At 44.8% G+C, this 24,982-nt stretch overlaps 1 protein-coding gene across 3 annotated transcripts in view; it reads left to right on the forward strand.

The window, feature by feature from the left end:
* Positions 1 to 24,982, forward strand: part of WDR25 (WD repeat domain 25) — a 246,943-nt gene that overhangs the window by 140,371 nt on the left and 81,590 nt on the right. For all 3 annotated transcript variants that reach the window (XM_029597941.1, XM_029597943.1, XM_029597942.1), the window contains exon 3: positions 14,780 to 14,927. In XM_029597941.1, coding sequence (XP_029453801.1) covers positions 14,780 to 14,927 — 148 coding nt within the window. The remainder of the gene's footprint in view (positions 1 to 14,779; positions 14,928 to 24,982) is intronic.

Raw genomic sequence — 24,982 nt, forward strand, 5'->3', positions numbered from 1 at the left:
CCAGGCAAACTTTAACAGTAGTAAATTTCACAAAATACAACTGCATGTTATTAAAATGGGCCATTAATTCAAGTTAATATGCATTAATGGCTGATATTAATGCACTTTAGTACTTTGGCCATTATTTGTGAATAGACCTTTTTTTTTTCCAAATTATTATATTATGTATTGTTTAATGTATGAAGAAAGAGGAAGTGGCGTGAACCAATCACACGTGTCCAAAAGAAGATGAGTGATCAAACTGTTTATTCACAAAGCTTTAAAGCAGCAGAAAATTCAGCAGAAGAACATATTTACATGTCTTTGTGTATTGAATGATTAAGAAACTGTATCTCTTCAACACGATTAAGGTTACTCCTGCCTTGTAACTCCCGATGCAGGGACTGTACTTCTGTTGAATTTTCTCTGTTTGTGAATAAACAGCTTTTGAGCCATATTTCTGGTGATCTGAGACTTGGTCATTTGGTGGATCAGCCCCGGGGTATACCGGTTTTGGAGAAATTGGTGGTCGGTGAGAAAATTGTGATTCGTGGAGTGAGACTGTGGAGAGGCAGATTTTGTCCGGTGTTCGCCGTTTGTGGAAACCCTGATTTAGCGCTTTAAAGTTGCATGAATTGTTCAGTAGCGTCACGGTAGCTGGAGCGATGGCCGGGCTTGTGTGAGGCTCTTGGGGTGGCTGGTGCCGCTTCATGTGAGTGGACATTGGGAAGTTTATTAGGGGGAGATCTCGGACATGTATTGGGTATCTTCAGATTAAGAGCTCGCTTGTGAGTGGGGTCAATTTTCGTAGTATTTAAGAGTTGGTTACAGATTTCCCCTGAGGGAAGCCCTGGTCGGGTGAAACAAGGCACCTTGTTTTGAATGAAGAACAGGGGGTGAATGATATCTGATGAAGAATTGGAAATATCTAGTTAGAAGAGAAGAGTTTATTATATTGAAGGTTTAATAGACAGTGCGAGCATTGATATGTATTTGTAGATTTTATGGGGCTAAAGTTTTTTATGAGGAATGAATGAAGTATGGTTGTGGGATGTATGTGCTATTATAGGAGTGATGGGCTATGACATGTTTGTGAGATGTGTAATGGGTTTATCATATTACTGTGTCCACTCATGTTGAAAGTGGTATGTACTGTATACTTTTGAAGATGTTTTTGTAATAAATATTGTGTTGTTTACAAAGGGATGAAATGCAATAAATAATGATATTTTGTGAAATATTTGCATTGTGTGTATAAGAATTTAAAAATATATTGTACACTGATTGATGAATTAATTGGTATAGGGCTATATGGTTTAGTTGTTTTGATTCCCATTATTGATGTGTCATTGAAATAATTGGGGGATCTGGTAATTCTCTCGTGGTTTGGTATGATCTGAGACTATAAACAGTTATTACAGTTTGATCACACATCATCTTTTGGACACTGTTTGATGTATGTACATTCTTATTGGAAGATCAGATCTTTGTTTTTAATAATTGTAACCATTCATTGGAGTCTTCTAGGAGCTTACTGATTGATTTTGTGATGTATATTTCATATATACATATACATATGTATATATGTATATGTATATATACATACCAACTAGAAGAGCATACCAAAACAGATTGATTACCCAGCCCGCAAAATCCTCCCTGAGAAAACGCGCTCTATCAACGGCGGGCCCATCCCTCTGGAATTCCCTACCACCAGACCTCCGCCTTGAGCCGTGCCATACTACTTTTAAGGCGAAACTAAAGACTTGGCTCTTCCTGCAAGCATTCCCAGAGAGCTAAGATCTAGAAGAAAAAACATACCCTGTCCTTTTGTTCTAATGTATTTATCCTTATGCCTTATTTATCCAAGATTATAAATTGCCTTATTTATATGTTTATAGTTGAACCTAGTTAGTTTGCTTTTCTTATTTACTCAGACCAAATTTTCTGTTTTTTGTTCCAAGATTTGTTCCATGTAAACTGCCACCCGGCAGTAGTTATTACTGTTAACTGTGAACCGGAGTGATATGTATTGTATACAGGAACTCCGGTATATAAAAACCATAAATAAATAAATAAATAAATAAACAAATATAACTAATATATGTATATCTATATATAAATCTAACTAATATATATAAATATATATATATTTATAATATATATAAATATATATATATTTATATACTAATATATATAAATATAAATATAACTAATCATTATATGTTAAATTACTCTCCCCTTGCTATGTTACCCCAGTTAACTCACCCTGTTACATGCAATCAACATCATAATTTCCATGTAAACCGATGTGATAAATGAAAATTGGTTCTTACCTGCTAATTTTCATTCCTGTAATACCACAGATCAGTCCAGAAAAGTGGGTTGTGTATCCCTACCAGCAGGTGGAGTCAGAGAACAATTAGAACTTTGGGCACTGCTACATAACGAGAGTGCCACCTGCAGTCACTCAGTATTGACCTGTACCCAAGCCCATGCTAACAGAACTAAATAACGAAGGGTAGCACCCAACCAAATTTCGGACTACCACTTTGTCGCTGTCAAAAAACCAGACCGAACAACTGCTAAAAACCTCTCCATGAATCATGTCTGCAAAAAAGGAGCTTCAACAATAAAAAACTTAAGCAGGTTCTGACCAAGACAGTCTTTCGGTATCTGAAGAAAGGGGTGGGCCTCTGGACTGATCTGTGGTATTACAGGAATGAAAATTAGCAGGTAAGAACCAATTTTCATTTTCTGAACATATCCAGATCAGTCCAGAAAAGTGGGATGTACCCAAGCCACCCTACACTGGGCGGGAACCCGAAAGACCCACATGAAGCACACTCTCCCCAAAGGAAGGTTCATCAGAAGCCTGAACGTCCAATCGGTAATGTTTTGTAAAAGTGTGAATAGACGACCACACCGTCGCCCTACAGATCTCCTGAGGCGACAGTAACTGATACTCTGCCCAGGAGGTAGCCTGAGCCCTAGGCACCTGACACCCTTGGGCTATGTATGCTGCGCAAATGGCTTCCTTAATCCACCAAGATATGGTCGCCTTTGACACTTTGACCCCTTCTTTGGGCCACCAAAGAGAACGAACAAATGATCGGAACGTCTGAAGTCATTGGTAACCTCCAGATAAAGCAATAAGGCGCACCACACATCCAAAAGATGAAGGTCTCTGTTCTGAGAACACTCCTGGGACCAGTTAGGGAACCCTGGAAGCTCCACAGTTTGATTGACGTGAAAGGCTGAAACCACCTTAGAGACAAAGGATGGAACTGTACGTAATGATACCCTAAGGTCGTAAATACGAAGAAAAGGATCCCAAGACAGCGCCTGCAACTCTGAGATCCGACGGGCCGAGCAAATGGCCACCAAAAACACTGTTTTCAAAGTCAGATCTTTCAGGGAAACTCCATGAAGAGGCTCAAAAGGAGCGCCACATAGAACTCACAGGACTAAATTCAAACTCCAATTCGGACACACCGAACGGATGGGAGGGCACAAATGTTCGACCCCCCCCTTAAGAAACAGAGCAATATCTGGATGCACTGCCAGCGAACAGCCGTCAAAGTTTTCCTGCAAGGCACCTAGAGCTGCAACTTGTACACGAAGAGAATTGAATGCCAACCCCTTAGCGAGGCCCTGTTGCAGAAAGTCAAGCACCCAAGGAACATGCACTGCTAAAGGGTCGCAGGAATGCTGATGACACCACGTCTCAAAAAGCTTCCAAACTCTCACGTAGGCCATAGAGGTGGGTGGACATCTTGTCTGTAGGAGGGTCGAAATGACTTGTTCTGAATAACCCCTCAAGCGTAAACGCCGCCTCTCAAAAGCCAAGCTGTGAGAGAGAAGCGATCCTCCCGATCCGAAAATATGGGCCCCTGATGGAGCAGATGTGTTAGATGAGCCAGCTGAAGTGGACCCTCTAGAGCCAAGTGTACCAGATCCGCGAACCACAGATGTCGTGGCCACTCCAGCACCACCAGAATCACTCTTCCCGGGTGCCGCTGTACGGAGGGAGAAGCTGACCTATGAGGGCCAGGGCGGGAAGGCATACAGCAGAATCCCCGTGGGCCAAGGACACATGAGAGCGTCTATGCCCACCGAGCCCTGTTCTTGGCGACGGCTGAAAAAACAAACTGTTTTTGCGTTCGCCTGCATTGCCATCAGATCCAGCTGAGGAGTTCCCCTTCTGGCGCAAATGAGATTCCACACCTCGAGAGATAGTTCCCATTCCCCTGGGTCTAGTTGCTGACGGCTGAGATAATCAGCTTGCATATTCTCTACTCCCGCGACATGGGATGCGGCAATGCCCTCGAGATGGTGCTCCGTCCAGGTGAACAGAAGACGTGCCTCCAGTGCTACGACGTGATTTCAAGTCCTGCCTTGCCGGTTGATGTATGCCACCGTTGTCACATTGTCCGAGAAGACTCACACAATGGATCCAGGGAAGAAACTCCCGCAGGGCCAGATGTACAGCCCTGGTCTTGAGCCGGTTTATGGACCAGGATCTTTCCAATGCCGACCAGAACCCTTGGGCGGACATGTCTGCACATACCGCCCCCCAACCTGAGAGGCTGGCATCGGTAGAGATTATCAGCCAATTCTGAGTGTCCAAATCCACCCCCCATTCCATATTGTCCAGTGACAGCCACCATGACAGACTGGCTCTGGATTCTGGAAGTAGAGGCATTGGTATATGGAATTGCTCCGACACCGGGCTCCAGTGAGACAAAAGCACATGCTGTAAAGGTCTTAAGTGAGCGAACGCCCAAGGAACCAAGTCCAAGGTTGAAGCTATGGAGCCCAGGACCTGAAGATGATGCCACACTGTGGGATTGTTCCTTTGAAGAAGGGAATGTATTTGTTCCTGCAACTTCCCTATTCGGTCCGCCACTAGAAACACTTTGCCCAGCAAGGTATTGAATTGTGCTCCGAGATAAATCAACTTCTGAGTGGTTCCAAGTGACTCTTCTGCACATTGATTAGCCAACCTAGGGATCGCAATGTGAACATCACCATGTGCACTGATCTCTCGCAGTCCACCAGAGACTTCGCGCGAATCAACCAGTCGTCCAGGTACGGGAGGACCAAGATTCCCTCCTGATGAAGGAAGGCTGCCACCACCATCATCACCTTGGTGAATGTGCGAGAAGCTGTTGTGAGACCAAATTGGAGGGCTCGAAATTGGAAGTGTTGTCCCAAGACCTTGAACTGCAGAAACCTCTGGTGATTCAGCCAGATCGGAATGTGTAAATACGCCTCTGTGAGGTCCAGAGAAGAGAGAAACTCCCCTTTCTCACAGGACAAGCAGGATGGTAGTCCTCATATATGGGTGACATCACAGGATGGAGCCCTGTATGGAAAACGTTTCTGTCAAAGTTTCTATAAAGCTTTGACTGACACTGGCACACTGTGTGCACTGAGCATGCTCAGCCTGCAATTATCCCTGTGACCACAGGTGTCTTCCTCAGTCTTCTTTTTTCCGCTCTGCAGTAAGCATAATGGTTAGGAGCTCTGTGAGAAATTCTAACACTTTTTCCTTACGGAAACACTTAAACTTTTACTTCACAAACCCTTTTTCCCTGCACGGGCCTCCGCATACATTTATTCGATGCTCGGTGAGTACTATGCCCTGTTTTTCGGTTGGTTCCTGTCAGCTCCCTGGCCTGCCAACCAACTGCGGCCTTCCCTCTCCCTATGTTTTCACAGTTAGCCACACATAGCCTGCGAGTGTCCCTCTGTGACACTCTGCCTGGTTATTAGCAGTAGTGGGACAGGGACTTCCACGGTTTCTGTTGGCACCAGGGCCTCTGTCGATTCCAGGTCCTTCGATTTCCTTGGTACCCTCGTGCAGTCAATGCCCCCATCGCTACCATCTGTACCCCCTTCCAGACCATCCTGCATTCTTCGATGCCATCGGTACCCCTCCCCCGCGGTACATTGATGCCATCGTTCCCTGCATCCATGGCACTGATTTTTCCCTGGGTTTCATCGATGCCATCATTGCTCGGATGGATGCCGTTGGTGCCATCGTCGCCCGGGGCACTTCCATCGATGCCAGGGTCATTTCCATCGATGCCATCATCGATTCCATCGGTGACATCAATGCCCGGTTCGATGCCATTGATGCCCAGCTCGATTCCATCGATGGCATCGATGCCAGTGCCGATTCCATCGATGCCAATGCCGATTCCATTGGTGGCATCGATGCCAGTACCGATTCCATTGGTGGCATCGATGCCAGTGCCATCGATGCCCATGCTGGTGCCAACAACGCCATTGGTGCCCTAGTTGGCACCAGCATGGGCATCGATGCCCATGTTGGTGCCATCGATGCCATCGACATTGGTGCCCAAGTCAATCCCATCGATGCCGTCGGTGCCCGTCTCCATACATTGATGCTGTCGACGCCCATGTCGTTTCCATCGATGTCTTCGACATTCCTATCGATGTGGTCATTGACTCCGTCGATGCCGACATCATTTTTTCCGATGCCAATGATGTTTTTAGATTCTTGATGCCACATCGTTTCCATAGATACCTACGCCAATGCCATCAGTGCTTTTGTCACTGTTATCCTTGCTCTGCCCGGGTCATCAACGTTTTTCATATATCTAGTTTGACGATGCCCTTGAGGCCGCTTCGGCCGCCATCGACACTGTCAATACCGACATAGCACCTCCACGTAATGCCCTCACCTAAACACAGTGCTCCATGCTTTGGGTTCTTATTAAAGCCCCTATTAGCCTACGATACTACATAGTGCCAGGAGCAGTGCAGGCATGCTGACAGTTTGCCAACATTCGCCATCCAAGACAGCGAGGGCGTCCACCTCGGCACTGGGGAAAGACCGGGCTGAGCACCGTGGCACTCATTGCCACCAGCACGGTGACCATCCGCCACCGACACCATCCAGCACATCAGTGCTATCCTTCTTAGTGCTGGAGAATGCCCGGGCCGAGCAACATCACCACTGCCATCGCTACTGTTCCGCACAGTGCTGGCAGTCCTTGGTGCTCCAGAAACACAGGAACGAGTTCCGAAGAATTCTGGACTGGCGTCACGACACAGCGAGCCGCTGCAACGAGGGCCAGGTTCACAAGTCATAATGGCTTCCCTGTACCCGAGGCATGCCCCACCGATATCGGTGCGGGATTGTAGCCCTCCACAAATTACTATGGTAGCGCCAGCCACGCTCAGCCTGTCTCCTCTATACCTGCGCTACCATACCAGGTTTCAGAGTTGAGACAGCCGTTACATCCGACAGGCTACCCCTCAATGACTCCTGAAATCCACGGAGCCATCAATCTTCACCGGCTCGTCCTTCAGCGATCCACGTCAGATGGTAAGTAGTCTAATCCCGCTGCAGCGGCATTCCCATTGAGATCTGTTCTCTAATTCGGGCCACATGGTTCAAAAGGTTCTAGGTCACCTGTCTTCCAAAAACCGAATTAGTGTCACATATTGCTATTGCCAGCTATGTCAGACACCATACCAAGAGAACCTCTCTACCATTTACTTGGGATTGCATCAGGACATCCTCCCGTTGTCAGCAATGGGACCCTGTACTGAATAATACTCTGGCTTCTGGTTCTTAATTCAGGACCGAAGTTCCAGATGGATTCGCTGATCTGCTAAACACGAGATCCAGCAAATACTGCCTCAAGGGCAAGTCCACCTCGAAACCTGGTGACAGTAAGACTTTACCACTCATGCTCTCTTGGGAGGTTACATGATATCCAGGTTACATCAGCCCCGCCAGTTGGACACCTCCGGGTTTCTCAAATTGCCGGATGTCAGAGGGGCCACCCCACTCTGTACCAAGATTCACGGTACACTCCCCCGGACGCTACAAAGCGCAGAGGGAGGGGGGTTGGGGAGTTTTAATTTCACTATTCTTTCTTTCAACAGAAAGTAGTTACTCTCCGCCCATCCTGGACCTCAGAAATACCAACTTTCTTCAGAAGGCACAGGTAAAATGGTATCTCTTGTCACCATGCTTCCATATCGCAGTAAGTAGATTGTCTCTAATCTTTCTATGTGCTTCATGATGAGTCAACAATATTATAATCCCAAGCTCTGCCGGTTACACCAGCTCCGGCAACTGGGGTATTTCATTAAATCATTATCGGTGACTGCTGTTTCTCTACGGAGTACAACATCATTCACGCTTTTCCTTGCATGGACAGCTGCAGAAGCACAGTCAATCCAAGCAAGGAGCTCTAACTTCTTCATCACTCACTATAAATCTACTACCCTCGATTGCTGTCACTGCCATAAATCCCTTATAGAACACTTCTGGACACCACAGTCACAACGACCTTCCTGTCCAGCAACCGCGCAGACATTCTAACAAATTCCTATATGTCCCTGCGTGCATATTCCATAACTTCAGCCCCTCAATTCTTTCATTGTCGGGCCATGGGGTTTTTTCACTATGCGCTTTCCTCATAGATCCAAAATTGCTATGGGTTAGATTCAGTGAAATTTTATTATCAGTGGGTCTAAGCTGTTCAACCGCTTTTGTCCCTCATCCATATTGCAGATCTAGAACCAAAATCTAGTCTGCTCCTGCTAATGCTCGCATTTACTCAGGGTTGTAAAGTTTGACCTAACATCTTCTCAACCCAATATGCGTCTATTCCGCTCCAGGCACAGTTTCACATGAACTTCCTGGAGCTTGTAGCCATGAGTTATGCCATTATGTCTTCCAATACTGCCTCTGTAACAAATCTTTGTGCAGACAGCATAGGGACAATGTGCTTTTCCAACACACAAGCACGCATAACCTCTTAGCTGCTCTGTTAGGAAGCTCCGCAGCTCTACCCTTGGCCCTTGCTCGCTCCATGCATTCTCGGGCCACTTATCTGACAGACTTACTGAGCGCACTAACAGACCTTCTTCATATAGGTTTCCATTCTCTTGAATGGTCTCGGACTACATGTGTAGCGAGAGAAATCTTCTAGCGCCGAGGTCAACCTAACTTGCCCTCTGCGTCCGCATCGAACCATATGGTGCACGGATTCTCCTCCCTACACATGTTTCCAATGCGTTCCCATAGGCGCCTTTGTTCCATCAAGGCCCTATTATATGTGTCTCTTCCGCTGCCTCTCATAGCCAGCACTCTTCTAATGCTGAAACGGGACGGGGTTCACTGTTCCTCAGACCCATGTCTTGGCCGAGACCAGTATGCTTCCCATACTTCTCGGTCTATCACACCAGTAACCAGTTCGCCTTCTCACAAGTCAGTCTCATATCATAGATTCACTGATGTTCTCAGGTACTGGTAGCGTCACAAAAACCCTTCCACACCCAAATCCTACCATTCAAAATGGCATGATTTACCACATGACGCTTACAAAAGGGTTTTACCCTTTTTCTTTTTTTACACCACTCTTTTTTCTTACTCCCTCGGATTCTGCTCCCCCGACATCCTTCACATGGGTACACCTCGGTTCCAATTGGCGTACCACTTGGGAGTGGGGATACTCGTTTAACGGTCAACCCCTTCTGAGTCAGCTTACCATGGATTATCCACTGATCAAGCCGCCTCTGTTTTCATTAGTCACGGAATGGAACATGTAATTCATGCTTACAAGACTCATACGTTCTCCATTCGAGTCTTTCCAGTCCTCTCATTTAATAGTCTGCCATGGGGAACTCTTTCCCTCATAGACATCACTTCTACCAACAGGGTCAGTGAGTTACACACCTTGTTACATACTCACCCGACCCTGCATTCCTCCATGACCTAGTGGTTTTACGTTTTCAACTTCATATCCTTCTTAAGGTAGACGTTGCATCTCACCTTACTCAGAATATACTCTGCCCACTTTCCCAACACTTCTCTCTCACCAAAGAGAGAGGGTTTTTCCACTCCTTGGACTGTAATAGTGCACTTGCATTCTATCTAGACTACACTACACTCCATAGGAATTCCACCTAACTCTTTCCTTCTGTGGCAAGAGCCAAGCTGCGAGTTCCAGTGGGCAAACAGACCTATTCCTCCTAATTGACGGTCTGAATCTCTTTTTCCTACCAACAAGCAGGCATTTCACTACAACACTGTGTGTAACTACACTCTGTTCCATCCATCCCAGCCTCCATAGCTTACCTTCGGCTGGTGCTGCTTGTACTTATTTATCAGGCTGCAACCTGGAGCTCTCTCCATACCTTCGCAGCTTAGATACATCTAGCTGGCATGCTCCATGTTTGGCCAGTCCGTCTACTCCTATTCTTTTTGGTTTAACTACCCAACATCCTTCCACCAACCCGTTAAGGGTTTCAGGATGCCCTCCGTTCCAAATTCCACCCCCGTCATTGCACCTTTTACGCATCTTGGGTGCACTCTCAGGCATCCTCAACTCGGTACTCACCCATATGTGAGGACTACCATCCTGCTTGTCCTGTGAGAAAGTAAATGTTGCTTACCTGTAACAGGTGGTCTCACAGGACAGCAGGATGTTAGTCCTCACGAAACCCACCTGCTACCCCGCGGAGTTGGGTCTGTATAAATTTTTACTTTTATTTAGTTTCGGTTGCGCTTTTTGCTATAAGACAAGACTGAGGGAGACACTGTGGTCACAGGGATAATTGGAGGCTGAGCATGCTCAGTGCACTCAGTGTGCCAGTGTCAGTCAAAGCTTTATAGAAACTTTGAGAGAAAAGTTTTCCGTACAGGGCTCCATCCTGTGATGTCACCCATATATGAGGACTAACATCCTGCTGTCCTGTGTGAACACCTGTTACAGGTAAGCAACATTTGCTTTTCGAACCACGGCCATCACTGTCCTCAGGGTTTCCATACGAAAGTGAGGAACCCGAAGGCAAGGTTCACCTTCTGCAGATCAAGGATGGGCTGAAATGTGCCCTCCTTCTTGGGGACCACAAAGTACACAGAGTACCGACCTCAACCCTGTTGAGCCTCTGAAACTGGGACAATAGCTTTGAGCTCGAGAAGTCGTCGTAGAATCACCCGGATGGCCTCTCGCTTTACACTTGAGGCCACTTTGGACTCCACAAAAATCTCCCGGACCGGGCGCGAGAACTCCAGTGCATACCCGTCTTTGAACACATCTAAGACCCAGCGATCTGATGTAATTCTTGCCCATTCCGTGTAAAAGTTGGATAATCTGCCTCCGACAGCTTCAATGATGGAATGGGTGCTCGTGGCTTCATTGGGGGTTTTTATTATTTCCTGCACCAAGATGTCCCGAATCTCTTCCGGGCTGGCGAACCCCTCGAAAGGACTGCCCCAAAGCAGGAGGTGCAGAGTATCTACCCGCTCTGAAGCGGCGGGAGTCCCGAAACCTAGCTCGAGGAGGGAAGACTTTCTTAGAAGATCTTTTATCTTCCGGCAACCGATTGCCCTTGGATTCGGCAAGCAGCTTTACTAGCTGATCCAGATCCTCCCCAATCAGGAGCTTGCCCTTAAAGGGTAGATTACAAAGCTGGGACTTGGAGGACAAATCTGCCGCCCAATTTTGCAACCAGAGGAGACGTCGCGCTGACACCAAGGACACCATACCTCTCGCCGAGGTCCTCACCAGATCATACAAAGCATCTGCCACATAAGCGATGCCTGCTTCTAGGCGGGCGGACTGCAGAGTCCCACTGTCACCCCGTACCGGCCCCGGCAGCCGACTCCTGGACCCAACATGAGGCTAGTGCAAACCGCCGCCCTAAGGCTTTAGCGCAGCAACCTCGAATGCTCGCTTCAACTGGATCTCCAGCTTGCGGCCCTGCATATCCTTAAGGGCAGCCGCCTCAGCAACCGGGATAGTGGTCTTTTTCATGACTGCTGAGACCGCAGCGTCCACCTTTGGAATCTTCAGTAAATTCAAAACATCAGACGATAATGGGTACAGTTTCACCATAGCTCTGCCCACCTTCAAGCCGGAATTCGGAGTCTCCCACTCCCGAGTCACTAGTTTGCAAACCTTCTTAGGCAGAGGAAAAGATGTTGTGGGACCCCTAATGCCGTCAAGGACTGGATTGACGCCCTCTATGGTCAGACTCTTCTTGAGAAACCTTAAATCCCAGAACTTCAAGGACCTGGGGAATAAGGGGTCTTAACTCATCCCGCTTGAACAAGCGCACCATGCTGGGGTCATCCCCCTCCACAGGAGGGTTATCGGGCTCATCCGGATCATCAGTATCCACATCAGCCGGATCCAGCTGCGGATCAGGGTCTGCTGTCCCTACTACCCCAGAAGCCGGCGTTGCCCCAGACCCCAGGATCGGATCTCGTGTACCCTGGGGAGAATCCCCTGTGGGGTGAGCCTGATCAGAGAGGCGCTGATGAAGGTCCGAACCCTGACTTCTTTTCTCAGGCGGGTCCGAACCTGTCCCCAGGAGATCGGGCCGCTTAACTGCCGAGCGTTTCCCTGCCAGGAAAGCCTGGTGCATAAGGAGGACAAATTCTGGGGAAAACCCCTCCGGGTCCCCCTCTCCCACTGGAGTGTCGGCTGGGGTGATATCATCAGTTCCCTCACAGGGGCTAGAACAGGCGGAGAATCCTCTTTCCGCGAAGCCGAAGATGAGACAGACGTTCCCTCCCCGAAGAAGGAGGCAAGAAGCCCTGAAGAGCCCTCTAACCCTGGGGAACACGCTGCGCATAAGGAGGCTGCATCTAACGCCTGGCCGCGTGACCCACACGCTTGGCAGGCCTGCAATTCTGTTTTCGGTCCCATCCACAGCAGCGTGCCGATAGTCTGAAGTGAAATAGAAAAGGGCACGAATAAAAAAAGAAACACTCGGAGCCGCGACGTAGAGAAAATTTCAGTCAGGCATGACCAGAAAAAACTTTTCATGCTGCGGGCTAAGAGACTACCGGCTGAGGAGGAGGAGAAAATAATGGCGCGCAGCCGTGCCACAGGAAAGGAGCCTGTCTATAGTGAAATCGCAAGGCCCCCAGAAGAGAAGTGGCGAGTAAACGAGGCACATGGAGAAAAAGCTCACCCTTGCCCTCAGAAAATGACCCGGAGCCCCGGGAGCTGAGGGGAACACTGCTGACAGCTTCTCCGGCCGGCCTTAAAAGACCTGGTTCCCTCCTGCACCTCTCCTTACCTCAGCACTGAAGACTGTCAGTCAGCTGCAGCGAAAACAGCTTTTTTTTTTTTTTTTTTAAACTTTATCAAGACACAGAGAAACGCTGTTGCAGGAGACAAGGGAGCAGCTGTAGCAGAGGCGGTGGTGAGTAGCCAGGAGCCCCTGGTCATCAGACACAGAGCTGTGGCGGGCGAAACCCTGACAGGAATATCCAATTTCCCGGAACGCCCGGCTTCTACTGAGGGATGGCCCACGAAGGCGCCTAACACCTCAGGAAGCGACCGTAAACCAAAAAATTAAATTCTAACTAACTAAATAAAAAATATAACTAAAGACTGCAGGTGTGCATCTGTACCACCCGCTGGAGTCAAGAGAAATACTGAGTGACTGCAGGTGGCACTCTCGTTATGTAGCAGTGCCCAAAGTTCTAATTGTTCTCTGACTCCACCTGCTGGTAGGGATGCACAACCCACTTTTCTGGACTGATCTGGGTATGTTCAGGAACATGTGTTGAATGTTGGTATATAAAAACAAACAAACAAATAAATAAATATACATACACAGTGGAATATGGGATGGGAATTAATAAGCTAGGGAACCAAGGATAGGAGCAAAAGATGTATATCAAGGAAACTGAAATTTAAAAAAAACATATGTAACTGAATTGTAAAGATAGGGATGGTGAGCTTCAACCTCTCAAGGGAACTGCTTCCTTCCATAACTGGGCTCTGTGGTATATCACATGCCATGAAGCCGAAGAACAGGTAACAAGGGATGGAAGATATCCTGTTGTAGCCTAGCATTTTGAACTGAATGTGAGAGAGGATAATTAAGATGGGAAAGTGGAGAGTGCTATGGGAATAAATGTATTGATTTGATTTTATATTCTGCCTTCCAGGCACTTCAAAGCAGATTACATTCAGGTAGTGTAGGTATTTTCCTATCCCTAGAGAGCTTACAATCTAAGGCCTGAATTTTAAAAAGCCTGTGCATAAAATCCAGGGGATATGCACGTGACCGGCTCATGCATGTGCCGAGCGCATTTTAGAAATGGCCCAGCCACAAGCGTATCTCCTGATACGCGCAGAAGTGCCGAGCCATCGAAAAGGGGCGGGGTCTGGGTGGGACGGGGGCCGACTGGGACAGCGGCTGTTAGGCTCTGACCTGGGGAAGCGCGCGCTGGCTGCCAGACGGCGCGCCAAAGTTACTTCTGCTCATAAGGAACAGTAAGTAATAAAAAACAAATAGATTTGGGCTAGCTAGGTAGGGGTTAGGGGTCGGGGAGCAGAGGGGAAAAGGTAGAAGGGTAGTTAGGGGGAATAGGGAGGTTCCCTCCCAGTCTGCTCCTTAAGTGGAGCAGACTGGGCTGGAACTGGGAAAACCCTACTTGCGTCGCCCTGCGTATTTTTTAAAAATTCCTCCTGTTGCACGCGGGAGAGGCCACCCACCCGCATATGTGTGCGCAGACTTTAAAATCCAGCATGCATGTGCACACGGGAAATGTATTTTAAAGCGGCGCGCGCATGTTATAAAATCAGCAAGTCCACCTTGGAACCGCACGCGCCTTTTAAAATTTAGCTTTAAGTTTTATGTCTGGTTCAGACTGCCCATGCTTGCACAGCTTCTCTGTTTAATTCTTCAGGTACCTTAGATAAAAGTATAGAAAAATATGTATCAGAGATAAATGTGCTAAATGATGTGTCTGTATTTATACTTTGTCCTCTGCTTTTTTAAGGTATGGGATGCTGTAGATACGGGCAGCTGTTTGAAGACGTATTTGTGTCACTCTAGTGCTGTCCGAGATGTACAGTGGTCCTCCTGTGGTAGAAAGATCCTCAGTGGAGGCTTTGATTCCATGCTTCATTTAACAGACATTGAAACAGGTAGGTACAGTGATAACACTTTAAGGTACTTTGCATCTAGGACATGATTCACCCAAATTCCTTTTTGGCCTCTGAATAGCAAACACTGGACAACAAGCAAATAGCAGCTATTCCAAAAGGGAATATTATGCAATAAAAAAGAAAATATTTGTCGTAGCATGAGAAAAGATATTTAGAGTACGCAGGAATAAGAGCTAACACAGGTGTACAGAGAAAAAATTTTGGTTTGGGTCGTTCATTCAGTTTGTTTGGCTCAGCGGCATTTTGTTCAGTTTGGGTCTCAAAAAATTATGTATTTATTCAGTCATTTAATTTTCTATTAAAGTCAATGGGGGAAGCTATGTATCTTATTTTGTGCTCTAAAATTGAAGTTTTCTATCCAGATTTGGTGAAACTTGCAGGCAGACAGCAGCAGCAGAAGGAAAAGCATTCCAAGAGACAAAGAGTGGGACAAAATGGCACCAAAATTGTCATAATATAACAGCAAAAGAGGGACAGACAGAACCAACAACAGAGGCATTAACGCTCCACAGCATCAAGAGAGGGCAAAGCACCAGAATCAAATGGCATGAACTTGCCCGGGCACTATGAAGGGGGACAAAATGGTACCAACAGTGATAGGAGTTCTCCAAGGCACCATGAGAGGGGCAAGAGCAAGCCAGGCAGTAAAAATGGCAGAGCAAAACGCTGAACCAGCAGAGAATATGCGAACACTTTTTTTTTTTTTTTTAAATTTTTGGGTTCATAACACTCCAAGACAGGAGGAGCAGGCCAGGCAGTAACAGTAGTATTTATTTATTTAAAACATTTGCATTCCGCCAATGCCCAGATCTCGGTGGAACAACACAGCCATATGCTGAACCAGAAGAGGGGGCAGGATATGCGGAGCGGGCAGGGGAGCAGAAGCAGATCAGAAAGCAACAGTGGTACAGCAACACAGCAAGACCCTGAACCAGAAAAGAGGCACAGAGCAGGAGGGCAAGCTGGGCAGTAGGAACAAGAGCTGACAATACTACAGCAAAACACTAAGGCTGAAAAGTCTGGGTTCTGGTTCACTTTAGCTGTGCCCTCAACTCCTCCTCCCATTCTCACTGAAATTCAAGAAAACCCCATCCATGACTGATGTGGACCCACGCGGTGGTCCATACTGAAAGGCATTTAGTTGGATAACTTGTGAGTTATCCAGCAAATGCCGACTTTTGAATATTTAGGACACATAGCTGGCTAAACATTAGCTGGATAGGTCATTATCCAATTAAAATTTAGACAAATAACAAAAGGGTGTTCTGGGCCAGAGTAAAGTTAGTAAGTTTATCCAGCTGACTCTGGTTGTATTGTAGAGCCATCCTAAAGTTAACCGGTTAAGCTTCTCTAGCTAACTTTAAGATAGTCGGTATATTCAGTGGAGCAGCTGCACCTGAGAATACCTGTTCATTAGGCACAGCAGATGGTTGACTGGAAAGAAAATGTTAGGCCGGACCATGGTCTTTGTGTGCCCATTCCCTCGATAGATTCAGTGAGATAGTTTCTTCAGGGGTCTCTTATGCTGGGGTGAGGGGGATGGTGGTCTCTTCTGCCAACTGCTGTACCTATGGCTTGTGTCAGGAGAGCCCATTCTCAGAGGACAAGCACATGGGTGACATCATATGATGGAGCTTGGCACAGAACTTTGATCTCAAAGATTCTAGAGCCGCCGGCATGTGCAGCAGCTGCAGCTACCTCCCTGTCTCTCAGGCAGAGTACCTCAGTCTTTCTTTTTCCGCAGAGCCATGTGGTTGCGGATTCCGCTTTCCTCTCCCCATAGCTAATGTTGTGACAATTCTGGAGCTGCAGGCAGCTGTTTTTTTTTCAGGCAGAGCCTTGGCGTTCTTTATTTTTCCTCACTTCCCTTGTGGTAGTTTAAGTTGAATTTATTTTTTTCTTTCTTGCTAGCATCTCTCTGTCCACCTGCATGGCAGGCCTGGTGCACTGTGCAGCCGACGGAGGATTTCCGCTTAGTAAATAATGCGGCACCTGCACCATATTCCAGTGTCCTTTCCTTGTCTGTTTTTTGCCTTTGTCATGTGCCTGTTCGGACTGTCAGTGTGCAATCCATGTGAAGTCCAAGAAGGCCTCTGACCTTGGGGACTTGCCTGAGTTCCTACCCACATAACATAGGCAAATAGGGAGCTATGTGAATCACACAAATTCAAAAAGAAAACTAACAGAATATTCTGAATAGTAACTCATTCACTTCTTGCTGATAAACATTTTTAGTATAGGAGGAGTAGACCTCAGAATCCTGCAAGATCAGTTTTGACTTGCCTCGGACATTTCAATCATGGGACAAAAACCTCCATTACCAATCTATATTTTATTTACTGCAAAAAATGTCCATATTGTGTTTTTAAGTTTTTTTTATAAAATTAGTCAAAAAGACATCTCAAAAGGTTGTCATGAATTCAAGATTGATTTTTTTTTTTGCTGAACCGCCATGCAGCCAACGATGCATGAATGAATGAAAATACAGGGTAATGCAGATGAGAATGAATTTACTCAATCCTACATTTAAGAAGTAATATCTCAAAGAGATAGTAACTCAATAATATACCTGGACTTGACCAACATTACTCAAATAATGATTTTAGTTATGAAATTGTAACCAAGCTTTATTGGCACCTGTTAGAATGTACGATATTCTACATTTACTTACCTTAGTCTATGTGCCTATTTGTAAACCGTTGCGATGGTATATAACTTAGCGACGGTATAGAAAAGTTTTTAAATAATACATTTCGCAATACTTTTGCTTCAGGGCAATAAAACTTGTATGGCAGATTCTACAAAAAAGTTGAATCAATTAGTAATATTTAAAAGATATGTTACAGACAAAAAAGCAGTATACACTTAACAATAAAGTGAATTCAGAAAAATTCTTTTTCTGGAGTGACTCACTCTTTAGATAAACTCTTTGTACTGAAAACACCAAGGCATGTGCACTCTTCTTAAATAGCCACATTCACACACACATGTGGTTCCTTAGCATACAAGATCACATGGTTATACCATATAATTTTTAACATGAATGAATGCATTTCAATTTTTTCTTTTGTTAGCACAGTGTACAAAGACTTTGTATGACAATTTTTAAATAATTGTTTTGAAAAAAACTTTTTTTTTTTTTTGAAAATTTTTATATGTAAATCTGAGCCTTAAAATCAAAATTCAATCCAACAGTCCGATGGTCTGGCTGCATTTGAAGAAACCTGCCATGATCTCTGAGCTAACAAGAAGTAGCACTCAAGTATAATCAAATGCTTGATCCTTCAAAAGTGGTTATATTGCACAATAATAAATTACTCATTGTAGACCAGAATACTTATCCAATATACTTCTCACAAAGTATCTTCATATTGGATTTGTTATTACAGTGCCCAATGTGCATTCATTTAAATAATATCCACTCAATGGTGATGATAAATCCTGAGCATGCAAGATATACGATTATATCACATAATTTTTAACATGGATGAAAATATTTTGATTTTTGCTTTTGTTTACATAATATAAAAAATTTTATAACAATTTTTTGATGACAAAAAACAAAACAAAACAATAGTTTTCTGAAAAAGTTTATATACCGTATGTATGTATATATATATATATATGTGTGTGTGTGTGTGTATATCTCAGGCTGGAAGTCAAAATTGATCCTACACTCTGACTGATCTGGCTGCATTCAAAGAAACCTAGCACAATCTCTGAGCCATCAAGGTAAAACACTCGAATGTTCTCTGATGCTGATGGGACTGTCTGTTAAATCCTTAAAAAATGATTGTATTGCACATTAATGAACTGCTCATTGTAGATCAGAAATATTTATCCAATTGTACTTCATACAAAATATCTACATGTTTATTTGATGTTAAAAAGGTTGAAACTGGACGGTCTGTTGAATCATTCAAAAATTATTTTATTACACATTAACGAACTGCTCATTGTAGATCAGAAAATGTATCTAATTGTACTTCATACAGAGTATCTACATCTTAGATTTGTTCTAACGATTCCCAATATGCATTCACATAAACAAAGCCCACTCAATTGTGCTGTTAAGTCCAGAGGGCTCAACACTGTTAAGGCGGAAAATCCAGCATTGTTCCAATTGGATTAGCATTTTGCCCCGATCACTCCCTCTGATCTATTTGTCAATGTGATCCTCTGCAAAACATTTCAAACTTGGAAAATCATGTGCATGTTCTAAACGATGCGGAACAATAGATGCCTCTCTTCTCGATCACTTACGGCAACACTTATGTTCTAGTATATGTGACCTGAGATTCCTTTTCGTTTTTCCAAAGTAGACCTTTGGACATCATTAAAGAATTTTAGTCCTTATAAGCGATGAAAAGGAGTTGATTTATACAATGCAGCTAGCAGAGACTGCAATGTACAAATCAACTCCTCTGGTTAGAATTTTCATTGCTTATAAGGTCTAAAATTCTTTAATGACATCAGTTTTACAATGATGTAACACCATCCCCCAAACCCCAATCCACCTCCCAAAAACTCACCCAGAATCAAAGTGCCCCCCCTTATAATGGTCCATATATTAAGTGTCAGGCAGAGCCCTGTAAAGAGTCTCTCTTTCTCTCTCTCCTCCTATGCCTACTGAGGAGCTGTATTAAAGTTACGCCAGTAACATGCGCTGGCTGAGGAAAATTAGGTGTTATGCGCGTCAGTGCTGGCCCCACTTCTGGAACGCCCACGTCCTGCCCCTTTTCTGCTTACCTTTTCTATATGCACTTCCTTCCTGGCTATTTAAAATTCGCGTAGCTCCTAGGCGACCCAATTACGCGTGTATATTGGCAAACCCAGCCCACTCCCTGCCCCTAACTCCTCCTCTTTTTCAAATTTGCATCGTACCATACGTTATGGTGCCATCGCATGCATTAAAGACGTTTTTGCATGCATTAATGGGGCTTTTCGCATGCGATAAGCCCTTAACGCATGCGAAAACGCCTTAGCGCATTTTGATAAATGACCCCCTCAGTCTGTAGAACCTTGTTACAATTCAAAGCCTCTTAAACAATAGTTGTTAAATTATTTATGGATTTTTGCATTGAAATTATCATAACTCCAGTTTCTTCCATGGTAAATTTCTTAGGTGTAATAAACGATAGATCAATCATACTTCTTACTTGATTTCTTTCACTTCTTTTCTCCATTGAAGCTTTTCCGGATTCATCATATTGCTGTAAAAACTCATCACTTTGTTCTCTGGAACCCAGCCCTTCCGGGTTCTCCGGGGAACAGGGTAACCCTTCTGCCCCCTCTGATCATAAAATCCATCTTTAATTTGGGGTCCTCAAACAAAAGTTCTCCCCCTTTCTTTCCGGATGGAGGCTCTAGTGTTGCTGGTGCACCAGGGCTTAAAGATGTTTCATATGTCTGGAGGTTTATCCCCTGCTCCTGGTTTAAACCTCCTGTGACCTGACTTCCTGGTGTCATCAATGGGGCCTTTGCAAAACCGTCCTGGATACGTGGCTGATTCAAATTTACTTTAGGAGTAGAGGAACTTTCTCTCAATTTAGCCTTCCTCTTAGTGTGTGGCATTACCAAGAGGAAGGGAAGGCCACTTCTATTAGTAATATTAAGGTAATTCAACTAAACTTGACTGTTTGCAATTTCGACACAAAAACTTTTCTTTTTTTTTCTCCAATTTCCTGTGGCTGCCGACTTTCAAAAGTAAGAGCTCTCCTCACTAATCCACTCTAATCCGGACTAAGCCGCGCTCCGGCAACAGCGATGCGCCGTCCAGACACCGATTTTGTAGGCGTCTCACTCGTCCCCTCCTTCCGACGTCACAAACTGGCGGCAGAGAAGAAAGTTAAAGAGCTCGCATCAGCTGGGCTCTCTGAGGAAATGTTGGCTGCGGGGTACACTGTCCAGACGCCGATTTTGTAGGCGTCTCACTCGTCCCCTCCTTCCGACGTCACAAACTGGCGGCAGAGAAGAAAGTTAAAGAGCTCGCATCAGCTGGGCTCTCTGAGGAAATGTCGGCTGCCAGTGGGATCTGATTTTAATCATTTTCAAGTGCTTTGATCCTCGAGTTGGCTCAATAGTCAAGTTTTACCAATGTGTTCTCTCTTGTTTCTTGTTCCTTGTAAAGGCAATGCCTATATATACCCTGTTTTTAAGTTATCTGTAAACCGACACGATGTGCAAACGGTTGTCGGTATATAAAAATGTTTAAATAAATAAATAAATAAATATATGGCTGACATAGCCGGCTTGGTCTTGAATTACAATGGGTCCACTTTTGTCTGCATTCTTGATAACAGTTGTTTTATCATTTGTCAACATGTTCAAACCAATCCACTCTTCTCGTCTCAAGTTCTTAAATTTGTTGCAGGGCTTAATGCTATTCTGTTCTAAACCTTGTACATCTTTAAGAATTAACTTCTTGAAAGTGTCCAAAATAGGATCACAGGATCCTGAAGGATACCATTTTGATTTTTTCCACACTCTCGAAAAAGGGCTGATGAATTTTTGTATCTTCTTTAAAATATAATTTGAGGGATAATGATCGTATGAACTTTTCAAGATTAATGCGGAACTGAAACAGATGATAAGAAATGGCAGGTAAATACGAAAGTCCTTTCTTCAACACAGCTTCCTCTTCCTTAGTCCAAATTCGACTCGATAAATTGATGACTATGGATTCCAATGATGTTCAGGGCTGTTGATCTGGTCCAAATTCTTTGAGATTGACTCTGATTTGTGGTTATGCGTGGATTCCTCCAGTTGGCTCTGCAACTGCGGTGCTTCCTGGTACTGTTCTCTAAAAAAAAAAAACCCAACAATTAGCCGAGTTCTCATATCTTCTTGTTGAAACACTTTCACTGTCTGGAGAATCATCTGCATCAGAATACATTTGAGTGTTTTTCCTTGATGGCTTAGAGATTGTGCTAGGTTTCTTTGAATGCATCCGGATCAGTCAGAGTGTAGGATTGAATTTTGTCTTCAAGGCTAAGATTTATATATATAAACATTTTCAAAAACCTGTGTTTTAAAAGGCCTGCGAACGTAAAAACCTGGCCTTGCGCACATGGCCGAGCCTTGTGCGTGCCGCGTGCATTTTAAAGCGGGCCCGGTCATTCGTGTAAACCCTGGTACATGCACACGTGCCAGATCTCTCCGAAGGGACAGGGGGGTGGGCCAGGTCAGTGCCATTCTTCGCTGTCCCAGGGAAGGGTGCACCGGCAGGCTGCCGGCATGTACAGATTACTTTTGCTGTAGAGGAGCAGTAAGTAATAACATTTTAAAAAAGTAAGTTGATAGGAAGGGTTTAAGGGGTGGGGAGGAGAGGGGAAGAGGGAGAAAGTTTAGGTTCAGGGATAGGGAACTTCCCTTCCAGTCCGCTCCTTAATTGGAGTGGACTGGGAAGGAACTGGGGGAAGCCTGATTGTGTCGCCATGCATATTAATCCAAAATTCGCCCACCCCCGCACGCGGCCATCAGATTTTATAACATGCGTGCACCAGTGTGCACATGTTATAAAATTGGTGCGTCCATGTACACATACCGGGAACTGTGTGCATGTGAATGGCCACACGCTCCTTTTAACATCGATCTCATTGGGCATTGTAAGAACAAATCCAATATGATGATACTTTGTAAGTAATATAATTGGATAAGCATTCTGGTCTACAATGAGTAATTTTATTATTGTACAATATAACCACTTTTGAAGAATAAAGCATCATTTGATTATTCTTGAGTGCTACTCTTTGATGGCTCAGAGATCATGTCAGATTTCTTCTAATGCAGCCAGGCCAGTCAGACTGTTGTTTTGAATTTTGATTTTAAGGCTCAGATTTACATAAAAAAGCTTATTTTACAAAATTTCAAAAAAGTTATTAATTGTCATACAAAGTTTTTTTACACCATGGTAACAAAAGAAAAAATTGAAATATATTGATTCATGTTAAAAATTATATGAAATAACTGTGCATTTTGCATGCTGAAGAATGTGGCTATTTAAGAAGAGTGCGCATGCGTTAGCGTTTTCAGTACAAAGATTTTCTCTAGAGAGTAAGTCGTTCTGGAAAAATAATTTTTCTGAATTCAGTTTATTGTAAGTGTATTCTGCTTTTATTGTCTGTAACATAATATCTTTTAAATATTACTAATTGTTTCTATTTTTTGTAAAATCTGCCATACAAATTATATTGCCCTGAAGCAGCAGTATTGCGAAACGCTTGCCATCATCGGCGTCATGGCGGTTCAACAACAAAAAAAAATCAATCTTGAATTCATGTAGACCTTTTGAGTTAAGTCTTTTTGACTAATTTTATAAAAATTTAAAAACACAATATAAAAATATTTATGCAGTAAATAAAATATAGGTTGGTAGTGGAGTTTTTTTGATCTGCGATTGAAATACCCGAGGCAAGTCAAAACTGATCTTGCTGGATTCTGAGGTCTTTTCCTCCTATAATGAAAATGTTTATCAGCAAGATGTGAATGAGTTAACATTCAGGACATTCTGTTGTGAGTTTTCTTTTTGAATTTGTGTGATTTCCTACCCAGACAGGAGTTCCAGGAAATTCTGTCCGACCACTGGGTATTGACGGAGGCTCAGACTATGGAGGAATTCAGGACCATAGAAACATGACAGCAGAAAAGGACCAAATGGTCCATCCAGTCTGCCCAGCGAGGTTTATAGTAGCATCTGCTGCGCCATGCAAGTCACCCCCTTACTTAAGTTTCCCAAACTGTCAAAGGGCCCTTCTTGGTTGCTGTCAGAGTCCAGTTCCCTGTTACCTCTTGCCGTTGAAGCAGAGAGCAATGTCGGAGTTGCATCCAAAGTATCAGGCATGTTGGCTAAGGGTAGTAACCGCCACACCAGCAAGTTACCCCCATGCTTATTTTCCCCCCATGCTTATTTGTTTTCCCAGACCGTAAAGTCCAATCTCCTTGTTGGTTGCTGTCTGAATCTAATTCACCTTTTCCTCTTTTCCTCCTGCCGTAAAAGCAGAGAGCTATGGAGTTGCATCAACAGTATGAAGGCTTATTGGTTAAGGGTAGTAACCGCCACACCAGCAAGTTACCCCCATGCACTCTTTTTTTCATTTCCATCCTCTAGCCTTTTGGGATCTACAGTGTTTATCCTATGCTCCTTTGAAATCTTTTACTGTTTTTGTGTTCACCTCCTCCTCCGGAAGGGCATTCCAGGCATCTACCACCCTCTCCGTGAAGAAATATATCCTGACATTGGTTCTACGTTGTCCTCCCTGGAGATTTTATTGTGCATCATTGTGCAATTGTGCATCATTAAAACCTTTCAGGTATCTGAAGGTCTGTATCATATCTCCCCTCCACCTCCTCTCCTCTAGGATATGCATTTTTAGGTCCTTCAACCTCTCTTCATAAGTCATATGATGGTGACCCCCCCACCAGATGTTCCAGTGGAGAGGACAGCTCACCTTCCTCACACTCCAGAAAACTAGTCTCCTTAACTGGTGCCCTGAATGATGTGGCCTCCCCTCCTGCTTGTCAAATCAATCTAGTACTGCAATCAGCTTCTATGATGCACCACTGGTGCCATGCCTGGAGTCGCTTGCCCACACACATCCATGCCAGAGCACCGATGGCCCCAGGAGTGCATTGAGCACCGGGGGTGCCGTGGTCACCATTGAGTGCCAGGGTCGCCATCGAGGGTTATGGGACACTATTAAGTACCATGGACATCACAATGCTGTCACGCAACATGGATACCAATCGGCTTCCTGGATCGAGGAACATGGATGCTGTTCTGTTTCATGAACACCATCGAAACTGTCAAGTGTCATGGTGGCCATCATGTGCCATGGATGCATTCGAGGTCAGCAAGCGCCACAGGCAGAGCACTGGGCAAGATGGTTATTGAGCACTATGGGTGCCATCGATGCAGTCGAGCCCCATGGATGCCATCGAAGCCGGCGAGGGCCACAGGCACTATCAAGTACTGTGGACACCACCAACACCATCTATGCCATTGAGCACCATTGGGCAATGTCGATGCCTTTGGG

The sequence above is a fragment of the Rhinatrema bivittatum genome, chromosome 4, assembly GCF_901001135.1.
Source record: "Rhinatrema bivittatum chromosome 4, aRhiBiv1.1, whole genome shotgun sequence".
Taxonomy (NCBI): domain Eukaryota; kingdom Metazoa; phylum Chordata; class Amphibia; order Gymnophiona; family Rhinatrematidae; genus Rhinatrema; species Rhinatrema bivittatum.